This window comes from Leiobunum rupestre, chromosome 3, assembly GCF_980474605.1.
Source record: "Leiobunum rupestre chromosome 3, qqLeiRupe1.1.hap1, whole genome shotgun sequence".
Classification (NCBI taxonomy): Eukaryota; Metazoa; Arthropoda; class Arachnida; order Opiliones; family Sclerosomatidae; genus Leiobunum; species Leiobunum rupestre.
In genome coordinates this window covers 14,503,578-14,526,318 of record NC_143386.1, presented here as the reverse complement: position 1 = coordinate 14,526,318, position 22,741 = coordinate 14,503,578, and the positions used below count along the sequence as shown (strand labels likewise).

The 22,741-nt window shown below is 33.1% G+C and overlaps 2 protein-coding genes across 3 annotated transcripts in view; one reads left to right on the top strand and one right to left on the bottom strand.

Annotated features, from left to right (window-relative positions):
* The first annotated feature begins 228 nt into the window (after positions 1 to 228).
* The window catches only part of LOC149949537 (uncharacterized), a 113,961-nt gene continuing 91,448 nt past the window's right edge, over positions 229 to 22,741 (top strand). The window contains exons 1-3 of one of the 2 annotated variants that reach the window (XM_090167837.1): positions 229 to 553; positions 13,171 to 13,260; positions 14,949 to 15,077. In XM_090167837.1, coding sequence (XP_090023963.1) covers positions 533 to 553; positions 13,171 to 13,260; positions 14,949 to 15,077 — 240 coding nt within the window. In that variant the 5' untranslated portion in view covers positions 229 to 532. Of the gene's footprint in view, positions 554 to 13,170; positions 13,261 to 14,948; positions 15,078 to 22,741 lie in introns of those variants that run through there. The other variant, XM_090167838.1, reaches the window with a different exon arrangement.
* Positions 18,647 to 19,590, bottom strand: LOC149949542 (uncharacterized). The gene is made up of 2 exons (XM_090169256.1): positions 19,505 to 19,590; positions 18,647 to 19,437 (listed from the first exon to the last, which is right to left on the bottom strand). The coding sequence occupies exons 1-2, from the start codon at positions 19,550 to 19,552 to the stop codon at positions 18,724 to 18,726; spliced, it is 762 nt and encodes a 253-aa protein (XP_090025382.1). The 5' UTR covers positions 19,553 to 19,590; the 3' UTR covers positions 18,647 to 18,723.

Sequence of the window (22,741 nt, the reverse complement as noted above, 5' to 3'; positions counted from 1 at the left end):
GTACCCTGTCGGGTTTCGCGCGCCAAAACGTAATTTCGAGATCATTAGAAATTTAACGTTATGGTAACGGTATTTGTTGCAACTTTGACAATAACAATACATTTTTTCCGAGATTGTGGCTATTTCAGACCACGAAATGCAGCGAGTCCGGCGATAAAACGTCGGCGTAGGTGTAGCAGTGATAGGCTTAATATTGTCTAGTAACGGCCGGGGCGAGGGACAGGCCCGTCGTCCGGGGCATCGATCGGCCGACTGAACGCCGTATTTGGAGAGCGCCGTTTCCGCCATTTCAACACACACTCCGCGTTCGGAGACGCCGCCTAGTTTGAGATGGCAGGTGTACTCTCGAAGAAATAATAACGGGCCAAAAATGCTTTCGAGTCCATCAGCCGCTGATTGCCTGGGCCTTGTCACAGTCTGCTCTCGCCTCCTGCACCGATAGTCGCTCTTCGCTAATGAGAAATGGTCTGCGCGAGTGGGATGGAATTTAGGGTAGATTTCCAATGATTTTCACCACCAAACGAGCTTGAACATGGACAAGGAAATGCTACAGGTCAGTTCAAGAAGTACAGTTTCTGTTTGTGTTTATATAACACTCGTTTCTGTAAATCTCAACCACGAAAAAATAAAAATCATAATTCCTAAAGGAGATTCTAGGAGAATATCGAATTAAATTATGTTTTTTTTTCATCGAATTTGCAATACGTGCATTCCTTAAAGTAACCTATTTATAATTTATCCTGAATTTGCAAAAATTATATGTGCATGCGGGGCTAGATTCTCTATAAAGCCAAATTGTTAATATTTTGAATAAGTGCTTAGGGCCTTCAAAGCCCGCCCTGTATTCGTGGATAGTAATCCTTTTCCAAGTCCAATAGGCACTTAAATAAATCACCCTCCAAGGAAATCGCTAAGAAGTAATATTTCCGAGAGCCAGGACCCGCAAGCTATTGTTTATATAGTGCTTGTTGAAATAATGGAATCTTCTCACCTGTAAACAGAACGTCGTGTTTTTGCCAAGCCTTAATATTATGTCAAAAACGCTACCTGATTAAAAGGAAACGCTTGTTGCTGCTATAAAGGTGAAAAATTTCCGTTATTTTAACAAGCTCTATATAAACAGTGACTTGCAGGTCCTGGCTCTCGGAAATATTACTTCTAGGCTATTTCCTTGGAGGATGATAATTGGTGTTTTTATAAATTAACGTGGCCTTATTGTTTGAATGTAGCTACTACGTCACAACTTTAACTTAGGTAATATTATGTGCGCGTGCAAATCGCGCGTGTTAAAATTATTCTAATAAAGCTATGACGTAAGAGCAGCCTAAAAACAAGTTCAGCAAGCGTAGCTGAATTTATAAAAAGAACTATTTAGTAACCCGCGAAATTAAAATTAACGTTTTTTACTGGTTAAACGCTATTTAAAAATGGAATAGAAACTAAATCTATTTATCGTCTGCTAACAAGCGCTAGGTCTTGCTTCTGTTAAACATGGTGTCAGAAAGGTGAAATTCGTTCATTTACCATGAACATGGAAGTTTATATTCCCTTTAAGACGATTTTTAAACTATTAATATAAAGATAATTAAGCTTATGCAAAATGTGTTTATTTACACTCTTGACTTTAACAGGGTGTTTACTAAAAAAGATGTCTTCAAGGTCATTCAAAGTTTACCTCGATAACCAATGGATTTAGATAAATGGTTCGAATTTGAAAAGTGTGTGAATTGAAATTTCTAGTCTAAATTACTTAAACCCGATTCTAAACACCATGATTAAAAGCTTTGAAATTGGAACCATTTGTATAAATCCAATTGTTATCGAGATAAACTTTGAATGACCTTGAAGACATGGTTCAAGGTCATGGAACTTTCCATTATCAAGTTTCCCCCTGCACGTTCTGTGTCCTGAAAATTTCAAATTCCTAGATAAAACACATTTATTCTTATATATTTCGGAAAATCAGCGTAAAAAATCAGAAGAATATAGAGCTGGATACTTCTCTCGTCAGTGATATGTTATAAACTTCTGGTACTACCTCCGTTCTTTGCCACTGTTAATTTAATAGAAAGGAGTATCAAAATCCAGTATTAGGAGGTTTTGCAATCTTTGTCGATTATCGTTTTCGTATTGGTCCGCCAAATTTAAATTCAGTCAATTCGATTAGTATAAGTAACATAATGCGATAAGTATGACGCTGAACGATTTATTTTACATAATAAATGAATAATTCGGAGTTTATTGTACAGGAAATACAAAGTCTACACATTTATTGGAATAATAATTTCATAAAATGACATTTAAATTTCATAATAATTACATTTAAATTTCATAACAATTACATTTAAATATAATAATTACATTTAAATTTCGTAATAATTACATTTAAATTTCATAACAATTACATTTAAATTTCATAATAATTACATTTAAATTTCATAATAATTACATTTAAATTTCATAATAATTACATTTAAATTTCATAATAATTACATTTAAATTTCATAATAATTACATTTAAATTTCATAATAATTACATTTAAATTTCATAATAATTACATTTAAATTTCATAATAATTAAATTTAAATTTCATAAAAATTACATTTAAATTTCATAATAATTACATTTAAATTTCATAATAATTACATTTAAATTTCATAACAATTACATTTAAATTTCATAATAATTACATTTAAATTTCATAATAATTACATTTAAATTTCATAATAATTACATTTAAATTTCATAATAATTAAATTTAAATTTCATAAAAATTATATTTAAATTTCATAATAAATACATTTAAATTTCATAATAATTACATTTAAATTTCATAATAATTACATTTAAATTTTATAATAATTACATTTAAATTTCATAATAATTACATTTAAATTTCATAATAATAACATTTAAATTTCATAAAAATTACATTTAAATTTCATAATAATTACATTTAAATTTCATAATAATTACATTTAAATTTCATAATAATTACATTTAAATTTCATAATAATTACATTGAAATAACCTTTAAATTTTATAATAATTACATTTAAATTTCATAATAATTACATTGAAATTACCTTTAAATTTTATAATAATTACATTGAAATTACATTTAAATTTCATAAAAATTACATTTAAATTTCATAAAAATTACATTTAAATTTCATAAAAATTACATTTAAATTTTATAATAATTACATTGAAATAACATTTAAATTTTATAATAATTACATTGAAATAACATTTAAATTTCATAATAATTACATTGAAATTACCTTTAAATTTTATAATAATTACATTGAAATTACATTTAAATTTCATAAAAATTACATTTAAATTTCATAAAAATTACATTTAAATTTCATAAAAATTACATTTAAATTTTATAATAATTACATTGAAATAACCTTTAAATTTTATAATAATTACATTTAAATTTCATAATAATTACATTGAAATTACCTTTAAATTTTATAATAATTACATTGAAATTACATTTAAATTTCATAAAAATTACATTTAAATTTCATAAAAATTACATTTAAATTTCATAAAAATTACATTTAAATTTTATAATAATTACATTGAAATAACATTTAAATTTTATAATAATTACATTGAAATAACATTTAAATTTCATAAAAATTACATTTTAATTTCATAATAATTACATTGAAATTGCATTTAAATTTCAAAATAATTACATTTAAATTACATTTGAATTTCATAATAATTACATTTAAATTACATTTGAATTTCATAATAATTAAATTTAAATTACATTTAAATTTCAAAATAGTTATACCATGTTACTTAGGATAATATTCGAAAAAATTTTATTTATAAACTCCACACAAAACGCGTACATAAATCTCAAAATCAAAAAGTATTGTGTAATGCAAATTTTTAAATGCTTTATAAAATTTATTTTTTGTATTTAATTGATTTATTGATTGTTTCGATTATTATAATCTCCGAGCGTATATCTCTTACGAAAGAAGTAAAAGGTTTTGCATGCAAACTTTTGTGAAGAAAAAGTAGTATAGGGTCATGTATTTATTTTCTAAAACTGTTTCACTGGTTAAATATGGGATATCCACCGCTAAATATCCCTACGCCGTGTAATTTTTACATTGTAAATATTTGAGTGAGGAAAATAGACTCGGTAAATCTTGAGCCTTGATTTGGCGGTGGAATCCGCGTCGAGCCCGAGGGGCAGGTCACTTCCATTTTGGGTGCGTCTTAATCATAGTAAAATGATTAAATCAGGGTAATCGTGATTAAATCAGGGTAATTAAGATTAAAAAATTTAATCGAGATTATAAAATCTAATCACGATTGAATCAATCTAATCACAATTTAAACGTGATTTAATTATTCTAATGATGATCTAATCTGTTTAATCAGGATTTAATCATTTTAATCAGATTTAATCATTTTAATCAGATTTAATCATTTTAATCAGATTTAATCATTTTAATCAGATTTAATCATTTTAATCAGATTTAATCATTTTAATCAGATTTAATCATTTTAATCAGATTTAATCATTTTAATCAGATTTAATCATTTTAATCAGATTTAATCATTTTAATCAGATTTAATCATTTTAATCAGATTTAATCATTTTAATCAGATTTAATCAGTTTAATCAGATTTAATCATTTTAATCAGATTTAATCATTTTAATCAGATTTAATCATTTTAATCAGATTTAATCATTTTAATCAGATTTAATCATTTTAATCAGATTTAATCATTTTAATCAGATTTAATCATTTTAATCAGATTTAATCATTTTAATCAGATTTAATCATTTTAATCAGATTTAATCATTTTAATCAGATTTAATCATTTTAATCAGATTTAATCATTTTAATCAGATTTAATCATTTTAATCAGATTTAATCATTTTAATCAGATTTAATCATTTTAATCAGATTTAATCATTTTAATCAGATTTAATCATTTTAATCAGATTTAATCATTTTAATCAGATTTAATCATTTTAATCAGATTTAATCATTTTAATCAGATTTTATCATTTTAATCAGATTTAATCATTTTAATCATATTTAATCATTCAATCATGATTAAATCAGATGTAAACATTTTAACCATGATTAAACCCGATTTAAGCATTCTAATCATGATCTTATCTTTTTAATCACGATCTAATCTTTTTAATCACGATCTAATCTTTTTAATCACGATCTAATCTTTTTAATCATGATCTAATCTTTTTAATCACGATCTAATCTTTTTAACCATGATCTAATCTTTTTAATCATGATCTAATCTTTTTAATCATGATCTAATCTTTTTAATCATGATCTAATCTTTTTAATCACGATATAATCTTTTTAATCATGATCTAATCTTTTTAATCATGATATAATCTTTTTAATCATGATCTAATCTTTTTAATCATGATCTAATCTTTTTAATCATGATCTAATCTTTTTAATCACGATCTAATGTTTTAATCATGATCTACTATTTTTAATCATGATCTAATCTTTTTAATCATGATCTAATATTTTTAATCATGATCTAATCTTTTTAATTAGGATTTAATCATTTTAATCTGATTTAATCATTTAAACATAATTAAATCAGATTTAAACATTCTAAACATGATTTAAAGTGAATCGTGATTAAATCGAATTTAATCAAAGTAATCACGGTTAAATTGGATTTAATATTTCGAGGGGTGCGTCGTTAATCAAGGAAGTGACCTGCCCCTCGGTCGAGCCTTCGAAGCTACACAGGCCGCGCAGAATCGGGGCCCGATTCGAAACGAACGAGGTATACTTAACCCTCAAAATGTATAGTTATCTCCAGTGGCGTAAATAGCGCCCCCGCAGACCCCGCGGCGCGGGGGGGGGGGGGGCGAGAACTAGGGGCCCCCAAACGTTTAAGATTAAAATCGGTGCTATTTAAAGGGCCCCGAGTTGTTTTTCGCGGGGGGGTGGCCCGGAGTTCCTAGTTACGCCACTGGTTATCTCCAATTGTTACGGCTTTATAGGGGCCCGAAATTAATATTTTCCGGAGCCCGGTCAGCTTTGGGGCCCGATTCGAAACGAACGAGGTGTACTTAACCCTTAAAATGTATAGTTATCTCCAATTGTTACAGCTTTATAGGGGCCCGTGAAGCCTCGGGGCCCGATTCGAAACGAACGAGTTATACTTAACCCTTAATATTTATAGTTCCCTCCAATTGTTACAGCTTTATAGGGGCCCGTGAAGCCTCGGGGCCCGATTTGAAACGAACGAGGTATACTTAACCCTTAAAGTGTATAGTTATCTCCAATTGTTATGGCTTTATAGGGCCCCGAAATTAATATTTTTCGGAGACCGTGAAGCCCCGGGGCCTGATTCGAGACAAACGACGTATCCTTCACCCTTAAGCATTTTAAATTTCGAAGGAAATTTACGTTTCCGGTGGGTATTCGCTATCGCCACTAGGGTCGCTGTTTAAAGGTCTATTTTTACCCGTACATTTTGTACACCCTTTAAAGCAAATGTCGGCTCTATCATTGCCGCCGGTATTACGAAAAAGCCTATGTTATTAGAGATGGCCATGAATCTATCGGATTCTTCGAAAAAAGCGACTTTATTGGAGAGCGTGGTGCCATCTATAAATGGCAAAGGAAGTTAAATTCCAAATAGCCAAATGATAAAGTCGTCAGAGAGCCCCTTTTTAGAGTATATTATATTTAGACGGATTATATTCTTTTTTTTAATATTTAATCTTTTATTTTATAAATTATATAGTACAAAAATAATAATAACCAAAAAAAAACACACCCACACATACTTACGGCAGGGAGTACAAACAATCACCGAGGGAGGCGCCCGGAGGGAAAGTGTTTAGTACTGAGGCCGCATTGCCTCTCTGCACCGCGATGGCGATCCGTTGCAAAAGGAAAGTCACCGACCAATGGTCGCCTGTGACATCTTATACTTTATTTAGTGGTCTTTAACCTAAACTATACATCCCATGTAAAGAATATTGTTTAAAATTACTGTATTTTATGTCATTGATCAATTTACAAATGATCCAATCAACGCGACGGGTACCTATAAGTCCGCCTTTTGGGTAAAAATGTAGCTTAACTAACTTGTTTTGATTACGACGATAGCGGCATCTGTTGAAAAAAGAGCTACTTGACGTCGAGCCGACACTTGCTTTAAAAACAGGGTGGCTCCTCGTAAAATATTCATAAGAATTTTGTTTGTGAAAAAAAAATAAACAATACGCTTCGTGTGTAGTTTAAATTCGGGCCACAACTATCGCCGCCTACCGACCGAGTTTTAAAGTGAACTTATGAAAGCTGTCTGCCCGTTCAAAATTCTTTCTACACAACAGCTGAAATTTCAACCGAAAAACATTGAAATTCAAAAGTCGTCTTAATTCACGGATATTAAGGCAGATGGCGCTATATTTCCTAAGCTCTAAGAAAAAGTTGGGAGAGGGAGGAGGATAGATATACAAAGGCTCAGACTAAAAACCTTAAAATGCAGAGGTCGTCTGCTATTTCCTCACATATTTAGTTCGTGGGTTTCCAGGCAGATGGCACTCTATTCCCCAAGCTCGAAACCTATACCAAGAAGAAGGACTACATTAGATGAAAACTATTCAGCATCGAGAATAACATTTAATTTGAATTAAATTTCAATTCAATGTCGGAATGATAAGGGGTTGTGAGTTGTTGAAACACCTCTGGCTGGCTTTGCTATTGGCCGCCAAGCCCGCCCTGAGCGTAATTTCCTTTGGGAAATTCGTCTGCCAAAGACTCAGCAGACGGATTTCCCAAAGGAAGTGTAGTGTGGCTTAACGCTGAATTAGTAGGGTGTGGTTCCGCTTGAAATAGGCGTGTTTGGTTCTATTTTGGAAAGTGTTGTTATACAAATGAATAATTTAAATTTCATTGAAACTCATTCTCTACCAGTATTCCGAAATGATATTTATCTGATAGTAAATTGCGCGGTTATTAATGGTAATTAACGATAAGGTATATCATCCCATTTATTATTTACAAAATTAAAATTAAATCGACATTTTTCAATTACTCAAGGTAAATAATAAAGCATGAAATATTCCTTGATTTAAAAAAATATTATTCAATATTTACCTAGATGTACCTGAATTCATTCTTGATATTTACCGTTATTTTCCAGAATATCGATATTTACCATAATTTATCAAAATATCGGTATTTACCGTTATTTATCAAATATTGATATTTAATAAATTGCCAGGGGTGTACACAAAGTTTCCCTGCAATGACGATGCAACCATAGATTGCAAATATATTATTGGGCAAAGGCTTAAACAATTCAAAAAATAGTAAAAATAATACAATTTATATGACTTAATTTGAAAAATATGTCCATTCAAAGTTTGCCAAATACAAAGTTCTTCTTTTATTAATCGTTTTTTTCTTAACGAAATTTTGTTTTAAAATATTCAATACCATCGTAAAAAGATATCCGCACGATTGCCTTCAATTCCACTGAGAATAACTAACTGCATTATTCTTTGGAAATTGGGGAATATCTTCATGCGTATTATTGGATGGTAATCTTCATGCATATTATTGGGCGGTAATCTTCATGCTTATTATTGGGCGTTCATCTTCATGCGTTTTATTGGATGGTAATCTTCATGCGTATTATTGGGCTGTTATCTTCATGCTTATTATTACTCGGTAATCTTCATGCGTTTTATTGGGCGGTAATCTTCATGCGTATTAAATTTAGACTTCTTGATGCCACTAAAAACGTAATATGGTATTGACGACAGCTAAATAAAAATATAATTAGCTTATTAGCCAAAAATAATGAAATGGAAAATTTACCAACTTGGGGGTGCCCTTCGCCGAAATGAACTTTTGCCTCTCGAGGGTCTGTATTTCCCTGTATTTGGACGTATCATTTACCCTTTTTACCATAAAGGTTGAAGAGTTATGCCACGAACACCGGCGGCGGGAGTGGCGACCTAACACCTACCAGGGGATAATAGTACATTATTATTATGAAAAACTCAAAAAATTTCTAAACGTTAAGAACATTTTCAACATATTAAACGTAATCGAAAATAATTTTAGAAAATCCGAAAAATCCTAAAATCATTTTGAGTGAAAAGAAATATTTGGTAATGAGATGAGTAAAAAATTTCGAAAATCATGGCTTCGACAAAAATAATAATCTTTCATGAAATCCTCAAAAGTATAAAATTATTTTGGAAACCAAGATCAATGGGAAACGAAAGTAAAAAATAATGGAAATATTTGGTAATCAGTCAAAAATCCTATATATCTACGGTAATCAGTCAAAAATCCTATATATCTACGGTAATCAGTCAAAAATCTTGTATATCTACGGTAATCAGTCAAAAATCTTGGATATCTATGGTAATCAGTCGAAAATCCTTTATATCTATGGTAATCAGTCAAAATCTTGTATATCTATGGTAATCAGTCGAAAATCCTTTATATCTGTGGTATTCAGTCACAAATCCTAAATATCTATTGTAATCCGTCAAAAATCCTATATATCTATGGTAATCAGTCAAAAATCCTATGTATCTATGGTAATCAGTCAAAAATCCTATGTATCTATGGTAATCAGTCAAAAATCCTATATATCTATGGTAATTAGTCAAAAATCCTAAATATATATGGTAATCAGTCAAAAATCCTATAGATCTATGGTAAATAGTCAAAAATCAGGAAAATCTTTGGTAAACAGTCCAAACTCCTGATAATATTTGGTAATCAGTTAAAAATCAGGGAAATCTTTGGTAATCAGTCAAAAATTCAGGGAAATCTTTGGTAATCAGTCAAAAATCCTAAATATCTATGGTAATCAGTCAAAAATCCTATATATCTATGGTAATTAGTCAAAAATCAAGAAAATCTTTGGTAAACAGTCCAAACTCCTGATAATCCTTGGTAATCAGTTAAAAATCAGCGAAATCTTTGGTAATCAGTCCAAAATCAGCGAAATCTTTGGTAATCAGTCCAAAATCCTGAAAATCTTTGGTAATCAGTTAAAATCATCTTAGCCTGAGATGTTAGAGAGAGTAATGAAGCAGTTCAATATTCCTGGTTGAAATGAATACATTCCTGATTTCAGTAAATTAAATTTTGATTTTTTAGTTTTTTAATCCAGGTAAATGACCGTAAATCGCCTAAACGCGTACTTCCTGTTATTGGGCAATTTCGAGAGAGCAGTTCAACCTACCTTCATTTATACTAAAAATAAATTCATTTGTACAAATTTAGTTTAAGTGTATAAATACTTTTCCAATTTTTTTAATATTTAAATTATTTTTACATATTTAATTTTAAAGCTACTATCGGTTATATTATTGCCACCTGTGTTATGATAAGGCCATTGCAGGAGTGGCCCTTGTTATTAAAGATATAAATTAATCTATCCGATTCTTCGAAAGAACGTGGTGCTATCCATTTATTGACTAAGGAAGCTAAATTTTATAATTAGACAGCTTATACTCTACTTACGTCGTTAGTGGACTTTAACTTAAATTATGTATCCCATATAAAATATATTGTTAAAAATTACTATAATTTAAGTTATTGTTGAATTTTAAAACGAGTCAATCAACGCGAGGGATACTTTTATCGACTTTTATTTCCTCCGTCCCGCCTTTTGGGTTAAAATGTAGCTTAAGTATCTTGTTTTGATTTAGACGCTAGTGACATCTGTTGAAAAAAGAGCTACTTCACTTCTAGCCAACACTTGATTTATATTAATCAATTAATAATTAATATTTAAATAATTTTAAAAAATTTATTTTTTAATATATAAATAATTTTTAAAATTTATTTTTTAATATTTAAATAGTTTTTAAAATTTATTTTTAATATTTAAATAATTTTTTTAAATTTATTTTTTAAAATTTAAATAATTTTTGGAAAACTTTTACAATATTTAAATAATTTTTTGAAAACTTTTATAATATTTAAATAATTTTTTGAAAACTTTTATAATATTTAAATAATTTTTTGAAAACTTTTATAATATTTAAATAATTTTTTGAAAACTTTTATAATATTTAAATAATTTTTGAATTTTTTTAATATTTAAACAATTTTTTTAATATATTAATATTTAAAGGGAACGGTCAAGCTTTTCCAAATATCGCCTTATTTCCGTATCAAAAGATTAACAAGACGTTCAATATACTAACACGTACCTTTTTTGTCTTGAAAAAACAGCTTTTGGCCCAAAAAGTTGAAACGAAAAATAACGCCAGGTGTTTGGGTTTGAATTTTCGCAGCCATCTTAGGGGCTGCCACCAGCGCCCCTAACCCCGTATGAGCGATTTGCGAACTATCCTAACTTTTAAAGTCGCGCAATTTAGGCTTAGGTCTCTTATAACTGGAACGCGCCGCGCGCGCAAGCACCCGCTTTTACGTTGTTTTTCTGTCTCATCGACTTCTCACCAGGTGTCGCGGCGGACGCGCGCTTTTCGATTTCTCGAAATTTCTTTATTTTATTAAAAATAATGATGCGGTTTTCGCATTAAATTTTAGTTTTTAATGGGCTATAGGGCTATCGAACTGGTTAAAGCTTGACCGTTCCCCTTTAAATATTTTTTTATATTTTATTATTTAAACAATTTTTTTTAATATATTAATATTTATATAATTTTTTGGAAAATATCTGTTTTTTAATATTTAAATATTTTTTTGAGATTTATTATTTAATTTTTAAATATTTTTTGGAAAATATCTCTGTTTTTTAATATTTAAATATTTTTTTGGAAAATATCTCTGTTTTTTAATATCTAAATAATTTTTTGGAAAATATCTCTGTTTTTTAATATTTCAATATTTTTTGAAATTTATTATTTAATATTTAAATAATTTTTGAAAATTATTATTTGATATTTATTTAATTTTTGGAATCTATTTTATAGTATTTCAATATATTTTGTAATATTTAAATAATTTTTTGTAATATTTAAATAATATTTTTTAATAATAATATTAGCATTAGCGTAAAATATTTCCAATTAGTATGGCTCTTTAGGAACTATTTCACAGAGAGAGCTATTAATTTCGTGACGTCAATGCAGGGAGCCAGGAATCCATACCTCTACTTGGAATGTTTATCGCCCCAGATTTTCGTCTCGATGTCACTATGTTAAATTAACAAACAACAACGTGAGAGGGGAGCGCGCGCAGAAGGGAGTTTTTATCTCGTAGGCGGGGCCAAAGCCGTCAGAGTGATCTTACGATGCGCGATATGGTAGGATAAGCATTCCAAGTAGAGTATGGACTCCTGATGGAGCCTATCGCTCTCTAGCAAGGCGCTTTAATGAGAAGTTCGTAATGGACTCCTGATGGAGCCTATCGCTCTCTAGCAAGGCGCTTTAATGAGAAGTTCGTTATGGACTCCTGATGGAGCCTATCGCTCTCTAGCAAGGCGCTTTAATGAGAAGTTCGTTATGGACTCCTGATGGAGCCTATCGCTCTCTAGCAAGGCCCTTTAATGAGAAGTTCATTATGGACTCCTGATGGAGCCTATCGCTCTCTAGCAAGGCGCTTTAATGAGAAGTTCATTATGGACTCCTGATGGAGCCTATCGCTCTCTAGCAAGGCGCTTTAATGAGAAGTTCGTTATGAATTCTGTGTTGTAAAAATATTCTAGTAAATCATGATAATAGGAAATAGCATTCTTATGGAACCAGGGGCGTAGGAACCGGGGGGGGGGGGGGCAATGCGCCTCACTAGGATTTCGCTGGGATTGGCAAATAGTGTTATTGCCCTCTCCAAATTTGGTCAGTTGAAATCTTCAAAAGCCTCAAATTCTCATTTTAAACGAATAAATAAACTTATAGAACCTCAAATATGTTTAAATTTCAGTCTTTTCCCGCCATTTTACAAAGTAGTAAAAGGTACACATGCATTCGGAGAAGCTACTCTTCATTAAAAATTCCAAACCATTCTCCAGACCGCCTTTCGTTTCTCTTTGCCGCCTCCAACTTCTAGAATGTACACTTATGATGTTAAGTGATGTTGTTATTCAAAGTACATTTGACTCTAGTCGATTTCTGTGGAAAACACATAGTGTTTTGCAATCTTTAATCGTGACTTTTAATAAATGTATGATAAATTTTTCAGAATTGCCTTCGAGCAGCAGTGATTGCTTTGGACCCCAAATTGGCTCGAATTCTCATCGAACAAGGAGCCGATGTCAGAATATCGAATCAGGTGAGATTCAACATTATTTTTTAATTTTTACCATTATGGTCCATTCATTAATTGAGATGTTACTCCCCGATTTTTTTTTTTCAAACTGGGGGGTTCAGTAGACCATCATGTACCTTGAAAACTCCTAAAGAGAAAAGTTTCAATGACCGTTCGTTTTGCCGCACGTGGTAACCAAAAATGGTTTTCACAACTCAAGTTTAAACTTTCTCTGCGTAAAATAGAATGGCACAATCACGGTTTGCCATTTTCAAAAAATTAAAAAATTAAAATTTTTGTAAAACAACTGGGTACAATTGATAAAAATTGCTTAAAATCTATAAAAATGGGTGAAATCAATAAAACTTCGGTATAATCGTAATGATTTTCCCATGCTTTTTTACGTAGAGAAAGTTTAAGCTTGAGTTGTGAAAAATATTTTGGTTGCCACGGCAAAACGAATGGTCATTGAAACTTTTCCTTTTAGGAGCTTTCAAGGTAGATGAAGGTCTACTTAATCCCCGATTTTTTTCAAACTCGGGGATTAAGTAGAGAAACTACTCTGGATGTCTCCTTGTGAGTACACTTTCATAGAAATTATTGAAATGGAATATCAACTTTAGCTTCGACCAGCCTATAGATTTATCTTCAGGTTTTAAAACTAAGTTAAATTTCGATATTTTTCAAAAAGGACTCGCATTACTGGAAGCTAGGAGCAACAAACACTAGGAGAACAGAGCTTGCCTTTAAACACGCTAACGCAGTGTTGTGTACAACTTTCATTGGACGAGCCTTTACACTGAACGTTTTACGAAAAGGGGGGGAAGACAATTTCTGAATTTTCCCAGTTTCAACGGCAGCAGGCGCTAAAGCGTCTAACCAATGAAAAATGTACGCAAAAGAAATGCGTGACTTTTGACGGGTTGCGTTCTCCTTGGTGCTGTGTTTGTTGTTCCTAGCTGGAAGTTACTAGGCTTGATGTACCCACAAGACGATAAATCCGCCTTTTTTTCTTCTGTATTTTCTCTCGTTCTCTTTGGATCATATCTGCCAGTGTTTTTCATGAATTATTGCATAAGTAACATAATTTAAATAAGTATGGCACATTGTTTTAATGCTAATTTTCCTACCGAACCTTTTTCCGACAAGTATACACTCCGACTTGAACCGTCGAGCGCACTGAATAGTATATTTTTGTCCTTGCTAGAAGCATGATTTTATTTAAACCATGAATATTCAACTGGAATACCCAAGGTCACCTTTCTGTTATCTATAAGCAGTCAAAGCGTTAGTTCCTAAAGTGGTGCGTATGGTTAGGTTATCTTTTTTGCAGTATTTATCATGAATATATTTGATTAAAATAACGTGAACCATCCGTGTGAAATCATTTCCCGGGAATCTGCTCTCTTAAACTATATTTCCCTAAAATAACATCTTTTTCGAATTCGTTCTTATTGGCTTAAAAAGGAAACCACTCGTTTGGCGCGAAAATAGGCTTCGCCCCACGTTATCTGACTTGGAGTATTCCAATGCCAGTGAAAGATTTGAATATTCATGGGTTAAATAGATTAATGCTAGTAATATATTTCGCCTTGGACCTATTTAGACATTAGGAGGCTTTGTGTTTTTGTCGTACTTATGGAAATTATGTTACTATTGACTAAAGTAATATATTAATCTTGATAGTAATCTCGGAATGTTTATTTCGTTAGAATGGTCAATCTTTGTTGCACTTATTAGCAATCTGTGATACATCCGGTTATCAGAACAAATTGGAGGCGCAGAAAGAAATGGCGTTCGTTCTTTGCGACTTCGGCATCAACATCGACGCTGAGGATGACGTGAGTCCACTGTGTTTCACTTTTCACCGAACAAGCTTAACGTTTAAAGGCTTAGGTTTTCTTATGCCTGTCACCCTTTAAATTTACTTTCCTTCCAAACAAATACCCTGGTGGTAGGCCAACAGCAGAACACGTTGACCTACCACCATGAATGAATGAATGAATGACTTTAATACCGTCCATAAATTACAATGGTCCCTTTTTTAACAGGGAGGAGTCAATGACTCTACCGGTACAATATGGTAAAATACACTGAATAAAAATAAATAAAGAAAACAGTAAAATGTAAACAGAGATACGTTAGATGATGATATGATGAACTTATATACAATGGAAAAACTAGTGAATGAGCAGGGGCAACTCAAAAGAATCATAATCAGGCCACGAGAATTGTTCAGTTCAGTTCGAAGGTGTTTTTTGGATGCGGGCTTTATCCCACTCATACAAAATGTTTTTTGTGGAATTTATACGTTCCCAGTCCATCTCCGATGTCGAATAAAAACCAAGGCGCTCTTGGAATTCAGTGTCATTAGGACGCTCGGGATCCAATGGGAGGCGATAACTCGCGAACGCGGGGCAATGCATAACCAGGTGGTACACGTCTTGTACAGACGAGCCGCACAATAAACATCCTGGTTCGGCTCCAAAAATATCCGCGAACCGACTAGCAGTTGGTAACGCGCCGGTTCTGGCCTGAAAGTAAAGATGACTTCGTCGATCGTTATCATAAAACTGCTCCAGGTTGGGTTTGGATTTCCGCGTGTATAATTTCATGCTCTGGTGGGAATTTATGTGTTTTTGCCAGTTATCGTTCGAACGTTTTGTCACCGATGTATCAATCGCTTGGTTCCACTCCCGGAGGTTTGAGACATTTGCGCGAGAGACTGCGGACCCATACGCCCCGTCGAGGTACGTCGTCCGAGTGACCCATTTTGTTCGGAGGCCTGTGTTTCGGATGTATTGATACATAGAATGGGCAAGACGAGATTCCTCCATAAAGCGAAGGCGTCCCAGGTAGCGCAATTTACTTTTTGCTTCTCTTTCGTGAAACAAAGACCACGCCATTTCACCCTTAATAGCCGAGTTTGCAGTGATGAAATTTCCACCAACAGCCATCTTCCCAACTCCCGTCTGAGCCTGATCAAATGCTCGAATAGTATCCATCGATACGCAAATGGCCTCGTTGCAATACGTGAGTGATGGGACTGCCACTGATTTCCACAGGGTATTTGTTTGGAGGGAAAGTAAATTTAAAGGGTGACAGGCAGAAGAAAACCTAGGCCTTTAAGTCTCCGATGTTGTAATATGAGCGAAATCAATGCTACTTTAAGTGTTCCAACACTCTTATAAATTACCGTAATTTGACTTTAAAATAAAATGTGTAATTGGCCATTAATATACATAGTTATATTAAAACACACTTTACGACAAGGATACATTTAAAATGACTGGATTACTATTAAACATTTAACGGTCTATCAAATGTTGATTTTACGGTAAAATTACATTACATTTCGCAGTGATTATACCGTTAGTTTGGTGCTCTCCTACAAAAATTAATTAAATTGCTAAAGTGCTCAGTTATATTTCTTTCAATCCTTGAATATCATATAAGAAAATTACTTTAATCTCGTAAAAATACGGTTTCAATTATCCACTCACTAATGAGAAGATTAATATGTAACTTTTAGGTTTCCTTACAATATCGGAAATGTCCTAATTTCGTTTGGCACTCAAAATGGTTATTTCACACTACCAGATGAATTACAGTATTTAAGCTATACACGTAATTGATCAACTTCCAACAGAGACAAACTCTCACATTAAGAACCCATAGCTGGACTTATTCAAATGGCTTCAATGACGTAGACAAGGGGAGGGTTTCCGCGTAACTTTGGCTATACTAAATTTCACCCCGTTCTCGACCACCCTTAGGTATTTTGCCTAGTTTAAACCCCTTCCTTGAAGGATTTCTGGCTATGCCACTGATATTAGCGTCTGCTATCGACAAACATATTTTAATTGAAGTAAACTAAATACATCCCTAACATGACGTTGCATTCCAATTCTTAAACATAAAACAATTCTTGGGTACACTGTAATTAAAATATACCTCTATTAGACGACTGAAAAAATATTTTCATAAAGTGATATATTTTTAATTTTTTAAACCCTTTTATAAAAGTATTCGGCAAACCAAAAAATGGTTTAAATACAGTGACCCTGCCGTCGAATTTACAGATTTAAACCGTTCATTATTCAGGGTTCGTACACGAGCTGGAAAACCTGGAAACGTCCGGCATTTTGAGAATGTTTCAAAGAGGTCAGGGAAAAGTCAGGGAATTTGAAAATGATTCCATATGGTCAGGGAATAGTCAGGGAATTTTAAAATGGTCCAAGAAAATAAACCTGAAAATGTCAAGGAGTTTAATTCCTGAAATTTTGTACGAACCCTGTAATTTTACATCATCTACTGTTGAACTCACGAATTAGTATATTATTAGAGGCCCCTCTGACCTCGTTCCAGTTTGGCCAGTTCGAGGCGCTAGGCTTAAGCTTACTTAGCCTATTGGTTAATCTGTCATTGCACGTATTGAACAATAGTTTATAATTGATTAATTCAACGGTATTGGCAAGTTTTGAAGAAATCTATTTTACGTTTTACATTTTTATTTATTTGTTGTATTACCGTAGAAAAATAAATTTTTCTTCAATTTAACGGTAAAAAATTTTAAAATGTGGTTTAACCGTTAATTTAAGTATCAACTTTCCGTCAAATAAAAAACTATAGTTTGACCGTTGATTTTACGACGATATTTGAAACATTCATGTAGCTGTAAATTTTACAGTGATATTACCGTCCAATTATGGTAATTTCTTAAAGTGCAGGGGTCCTACATTTACCAATTTGGCGAACAGGATTTTGAATCTCAAAAAGCGATTTCAGTCATCGGAAACTGATTTTGAGATTTCACAGCACGATTTTAGTTCTCATCTTGGAAAATTTGTCATGTTCTTCACGAAACCGAACGTAGAATCACGTACTTAAATGCTTAACAAGGCTTAATGTCGACTGGGAGCCGACTCTAGATAAGCACGTCGCGATGTAAATCTCCGTTTTAAACCACACCCGTGTCCATGAGAATCATCAAAGTCTTCCTTAGAAATTCCAAGTGCATAATGTATTGGTTCCTGGTGAGACTAGCAAATAGCCATTAATAATAATTAGGGTGGTCCTTATTTTAATGGTTTTTAATGTTGAAGTCTATCTGGATGGATTTGGGAACAATCAACAAAAATTTAGAAGTAGTGCAATTAATGACTTAAAATTCCTGGTCTTCGCATTCATAAAACGCTGATAGCGAATATTATTTTGGTTATGGTATAAAAAAAATATTCCATTAAGCAGTATGCAAAATAAGTAAAATGTAAGAAAAAGCTAAGTTTCTTCTTAAATTTTTACTTCCCTGCCGCAGAACCTTTCAATGGCGTATATTTTCAAATATTAACAAATCTAAAAGAATCTTTTTTTTAAAACTAAGTTTTATTTTCGAGTACTACTATTTACATGATCATAAATATTTACCTAATAAATACAGTGTTTAAAATTGAATAACAACGTTTGAAGATGCTACATAATAAAGCTTCATACCACGTCGTGTAAAGTCTTCGAGACGCGGGCAATTTTGTCGTTAAATTTCTTCTCAACGATGTTTCTGGCCACTTGGAAGGAAGCAGCCTTTGACGCTTCCATGTCCGTAATGATCTTACGAACACTCTGGACAGCTTGGATCTTCGAATCCACCTTCGTGAAGACAGGACCAGAGGTCTTTGCCTTGTAAATTTCAGGAATGGGTTGGGTGTAGGCGGACTTAGATCCCTTGACGACCTTCATTTGGGGGATGACCACGTGATACTGTTGCAGGTTCACTTCTGGTCGGTGCACGATGAGAGTGTGGGGTACCTTGTAGACCATGGGCTTGTGCTGGACGACGGGACTGGGGATGACGAAGATGGCCTGGGGCACCCTGAAGAGGGCGGGTTTGGTCTGGACGATGGGCTTCGGAGCCTCGATGACCGGCGAAGGGATGTTGAGGATCACTCTCTTCTCCTTCAAGATATTCCCAGAGAAGCCGATGTTGGCGTGCGGAACATCGTGCACTTCCGGGGCACCTTTGGGCATCTCGACGGTTGGTTGGACGAGGGATAAGGACGGTTGAGGAATGTCGAAGACGGCAGCTGGCAATTCCATAGTCTGTTCGTGAACAGTGTTCAAGGGCGGGGCCATGTCCAAGGGCAACGGGGCTGCTATTTCGACATCATGTGGGGTTTCAACGTCGATCGATTTCTGGCCCAGAAACTGAACAACAGATTTACCTATATAAACTTGATAGAAACTAAAATTTAACTTTTATTACTCAACTTACCACAGAAAACATTGCCATGAAGATAATTGAACTGACGGTCTTGTACATTTTCACTTTATTTTGAACAATGAACTTTAAGAGAAGGAGCTTCGTTAACTTCTGATAACGTAATCTCTACATTTGGGATATTTATACTATTTCTGGGTTTTTTTATTACTTGTTTTATTTTTAAGTTAAACTTTCATTAATTTTTTCGCCTTTTTTATTATTAACTAAATAACGAAATATTGTTTTGAATAGCGAAATCCCAGCAAGAATTAAATTTTAACATAAGTAACATAATAATTTACCGTTAACTATAATTTTTCGGTTTATTTTGTGCTACTAAACACCAATGTACATTATGGACAATTTATTATAAATATTAATGAGTTGGTATTTTTTTTTTAAATCTATTGACTTGGATTCCTATCGTCTTAGTATAGTTTTTTAGCTCGCATGGACAATGCCGTTAACATGGGGCCCTTTGCAAGACCTTTACTGAAGGGGACCCTTTGAAAGGCTTATGGTTTCATCCAATTTATTAAATATTCCTTTCATTGCTGGCTAAAACTATTTATATCCAAATATAGCGGTATTAGCCTAGCTTTTCAATAACTTTCTCCAAAGGTTTCCAAAGGAGACTTAAAAACTTAAAACTTAAATGGACTAATTACATGCTTTTTCGTGACAGCGCATGGTTAGAGGTTTCGGTCTTGTGGTCACAAGCAGGAATCCATACCTCTACTTGGAATGCTTATCATGCCGTATCGCTCATGGTAAGATCACTCTGACGGCTTTGCCCCCCCGCCTACGAGAGAAAAAATGCCCTCTGCGCGCTTTCCTCTCACGTTGTTGTTTGTTTAATTAACATAGTTAAGTCAAAAAACCGTTTGCCACATCGAGACGAAAATCTGCTGCGATGATCATTCCAAGTAGAAGTATGGATTCCTGTCTGAGGGAATATCAAAATTTATCTCTTTTGAGGCAGTTCAAGCTATCCTTGCAAATTGTGAATTTCAATCAAAATAGTAGTGCTGTCAGATTCCGATTGTACTGTTCGGCTGGCTAAGAATCTCATGCCTGGCAGCACTGTTCCTCCACAAAGAAAGTGGTGGGCATTTGCGCCAGAGGAATGTTCTCCTAAACTAATAGCTAGGAGAATGCTTATAGGCACTCATTTTGACAATTGACAATTAATTTTTAATATCGACTTAGATGATTAAGTGGTTTTAGGCAATCGAGTCGTTTATCGAGTATCAAATTATTTTTCATCGAGTATTCGAATCGAGTTAAATTGAAGTGGAAACGAGTAATCGAGTACTTATTCTAAAAAAAACCTCGAATAATATTTTCAACTAGTCCGATTATCGAGTACTTGATTAGGTGCTGGTTTTATTCAAGTAAATATAAAATTTAATTTAAAAGGAGTATAAAGTAACTTTTAATGCTGAAAAATATTCCTTTAATTTAAATGAAGCACAGTTTCTACAACTCTGTAGGTACCGTTTATTGCCCCCCTATAAAGTTGTAAAAACCCCTCTTTGAACTTTGAAGCAGTGTGGATAGCAAAAACCAATAAGTACTAATTAGCATCATGGTTAAGAAAAACCTTATTAACGTAAAGAATTATACACAGGGGGCGCAATAATCTCTCCCCCTGCATATTTTTAAGCGAACTCGCTTTTTATACTTATTCAGCTGAAGTAGGGTATCAAAATAAAACTTATTGCGCGAAGACTAATACTATGCGTTGCATATTAACCGTTCGTGTATGAACGTGAGGTGGAACAGTGATGCGTGTAATTTGTTTACTACGATACTCAAGCGAATTGTGAGGTGACCAAGTCAGACCATAGTCTATTAAAGAATCTGTATTTCCTTTTTCTATACGTCTTGTTCGTGATAGAATCCACATGAAATCGTGATTGAAAGCATTTTCCATTTGACTAGAAACCCCAACCCCTTGTGTGTAGGTGGGAAGTTTTGCGCTTCGAGGTCGTACAGATTTCGGAACTGAGCGTGGAAGTACTTTCTATATTTCGTGCCTCCTCTTTAAAGTGAAATTGTTTATTTGAATCCGACGGCTCGACTTTTTGGTAAATGACCATAACTGTTTCTTACATAGTACATTGACCATCAGGAGTGTCCTCTTGGAAGTCTAAGTTGTACAAAGCGAATGATACTGTTCGTCCTAAAACAAAATTCAATAATTTACGCTCATTCCTAAATGACTCAGTTGCTCAACTCTATTCTAACAAGAGGTCCTCAAAGTGAACAAACGCTATCCTTGCCATTCACGTGACCCTTAATTGGTCAAACATTTGTACCTAGATTTAACACCTCGGTGTTGTAACGCGAACCTCTTATTATATTCGCCCACTTAATTCTTTCCCGCTCTGAGTGAGTCCACTTAATACGTACGGTTTCGTATGACCCGTCTAATGGTGAATCACCTTAAGACCTTAAATTTTTTTTGATTTCTTAAAGTGTACCCTTCGACGTTAATTTATTTAAGGTAAAGATATCATTGATTATATGTGCTTTAAATAGATACCCTATAATCGTGAGTCACTTTAAGACCTTGAATATTTTTTTTAAGTTCACCCTCTGACATTATGTTCTTTAAGGCAAAGATATCAATTATGAAATTGATATCCTACAACGAATGTATAAATTCCAAACCCGAAATGAAAGTATGTGGGGGTTCATTTTCGTGTGCCACCTTTCGATAATACTTCACGTACATACACGAACGGTGAATTTTGCTGAACATAGGGTAAGTCTTCATGCAGTGAGCTTTGATTTGATACCTTACACCATGGGGTGAAATACCAGAAGCTAGTTTGCTTGAGAACGGAGAGGAGTGGGAGGTTAATGCGCCTCTTAACTGGGAAACTTTACATAAATTAGGTTTTACGGAACCATGGTAGTAATTACTATATTTATGTTCGTACTAAATTATTTAAATATTTATGATACCTTTTTGTTTAATTATAAGCCCCTAAAAAGCTTTTGGTAGGGCAACTGCCCCTCCGACGCCCCCCCTACTAGTACAATCGATATTCGCATTCTCCTCATTTTTCTTAAAGATTTGGTATCTGCCACCATATTGTACCAATTAACAGCACACGAGAAAGTTTTTTTAAACATAACGCCACGCACTAGGGTCTCTCTGGTGTAATACGTTAGAACTTCCATGTGGGTTTCTTCGGAGCCATTCTTTTCCTTAACGAATATGAGCGCAAAACATTATTT

Excerpts from the sequence above, each read along its gene's own strand:
- LOC149949542 (XM_090169256.1), bottom strand. The coding sequence starts at position 19,552 with ATGTACAAGACCGTCAGTTCAATTATCTTCATGGCAATGTTTTCTGTG. Across the intron at positions 19,438-19,504 it reads TCATGGCAATGTTTTCTGTG|TTTCTGGGCCAGAAATCGAT; the intron begins GTAAGTTGAGTA and ends TCTGTTGTTCAG.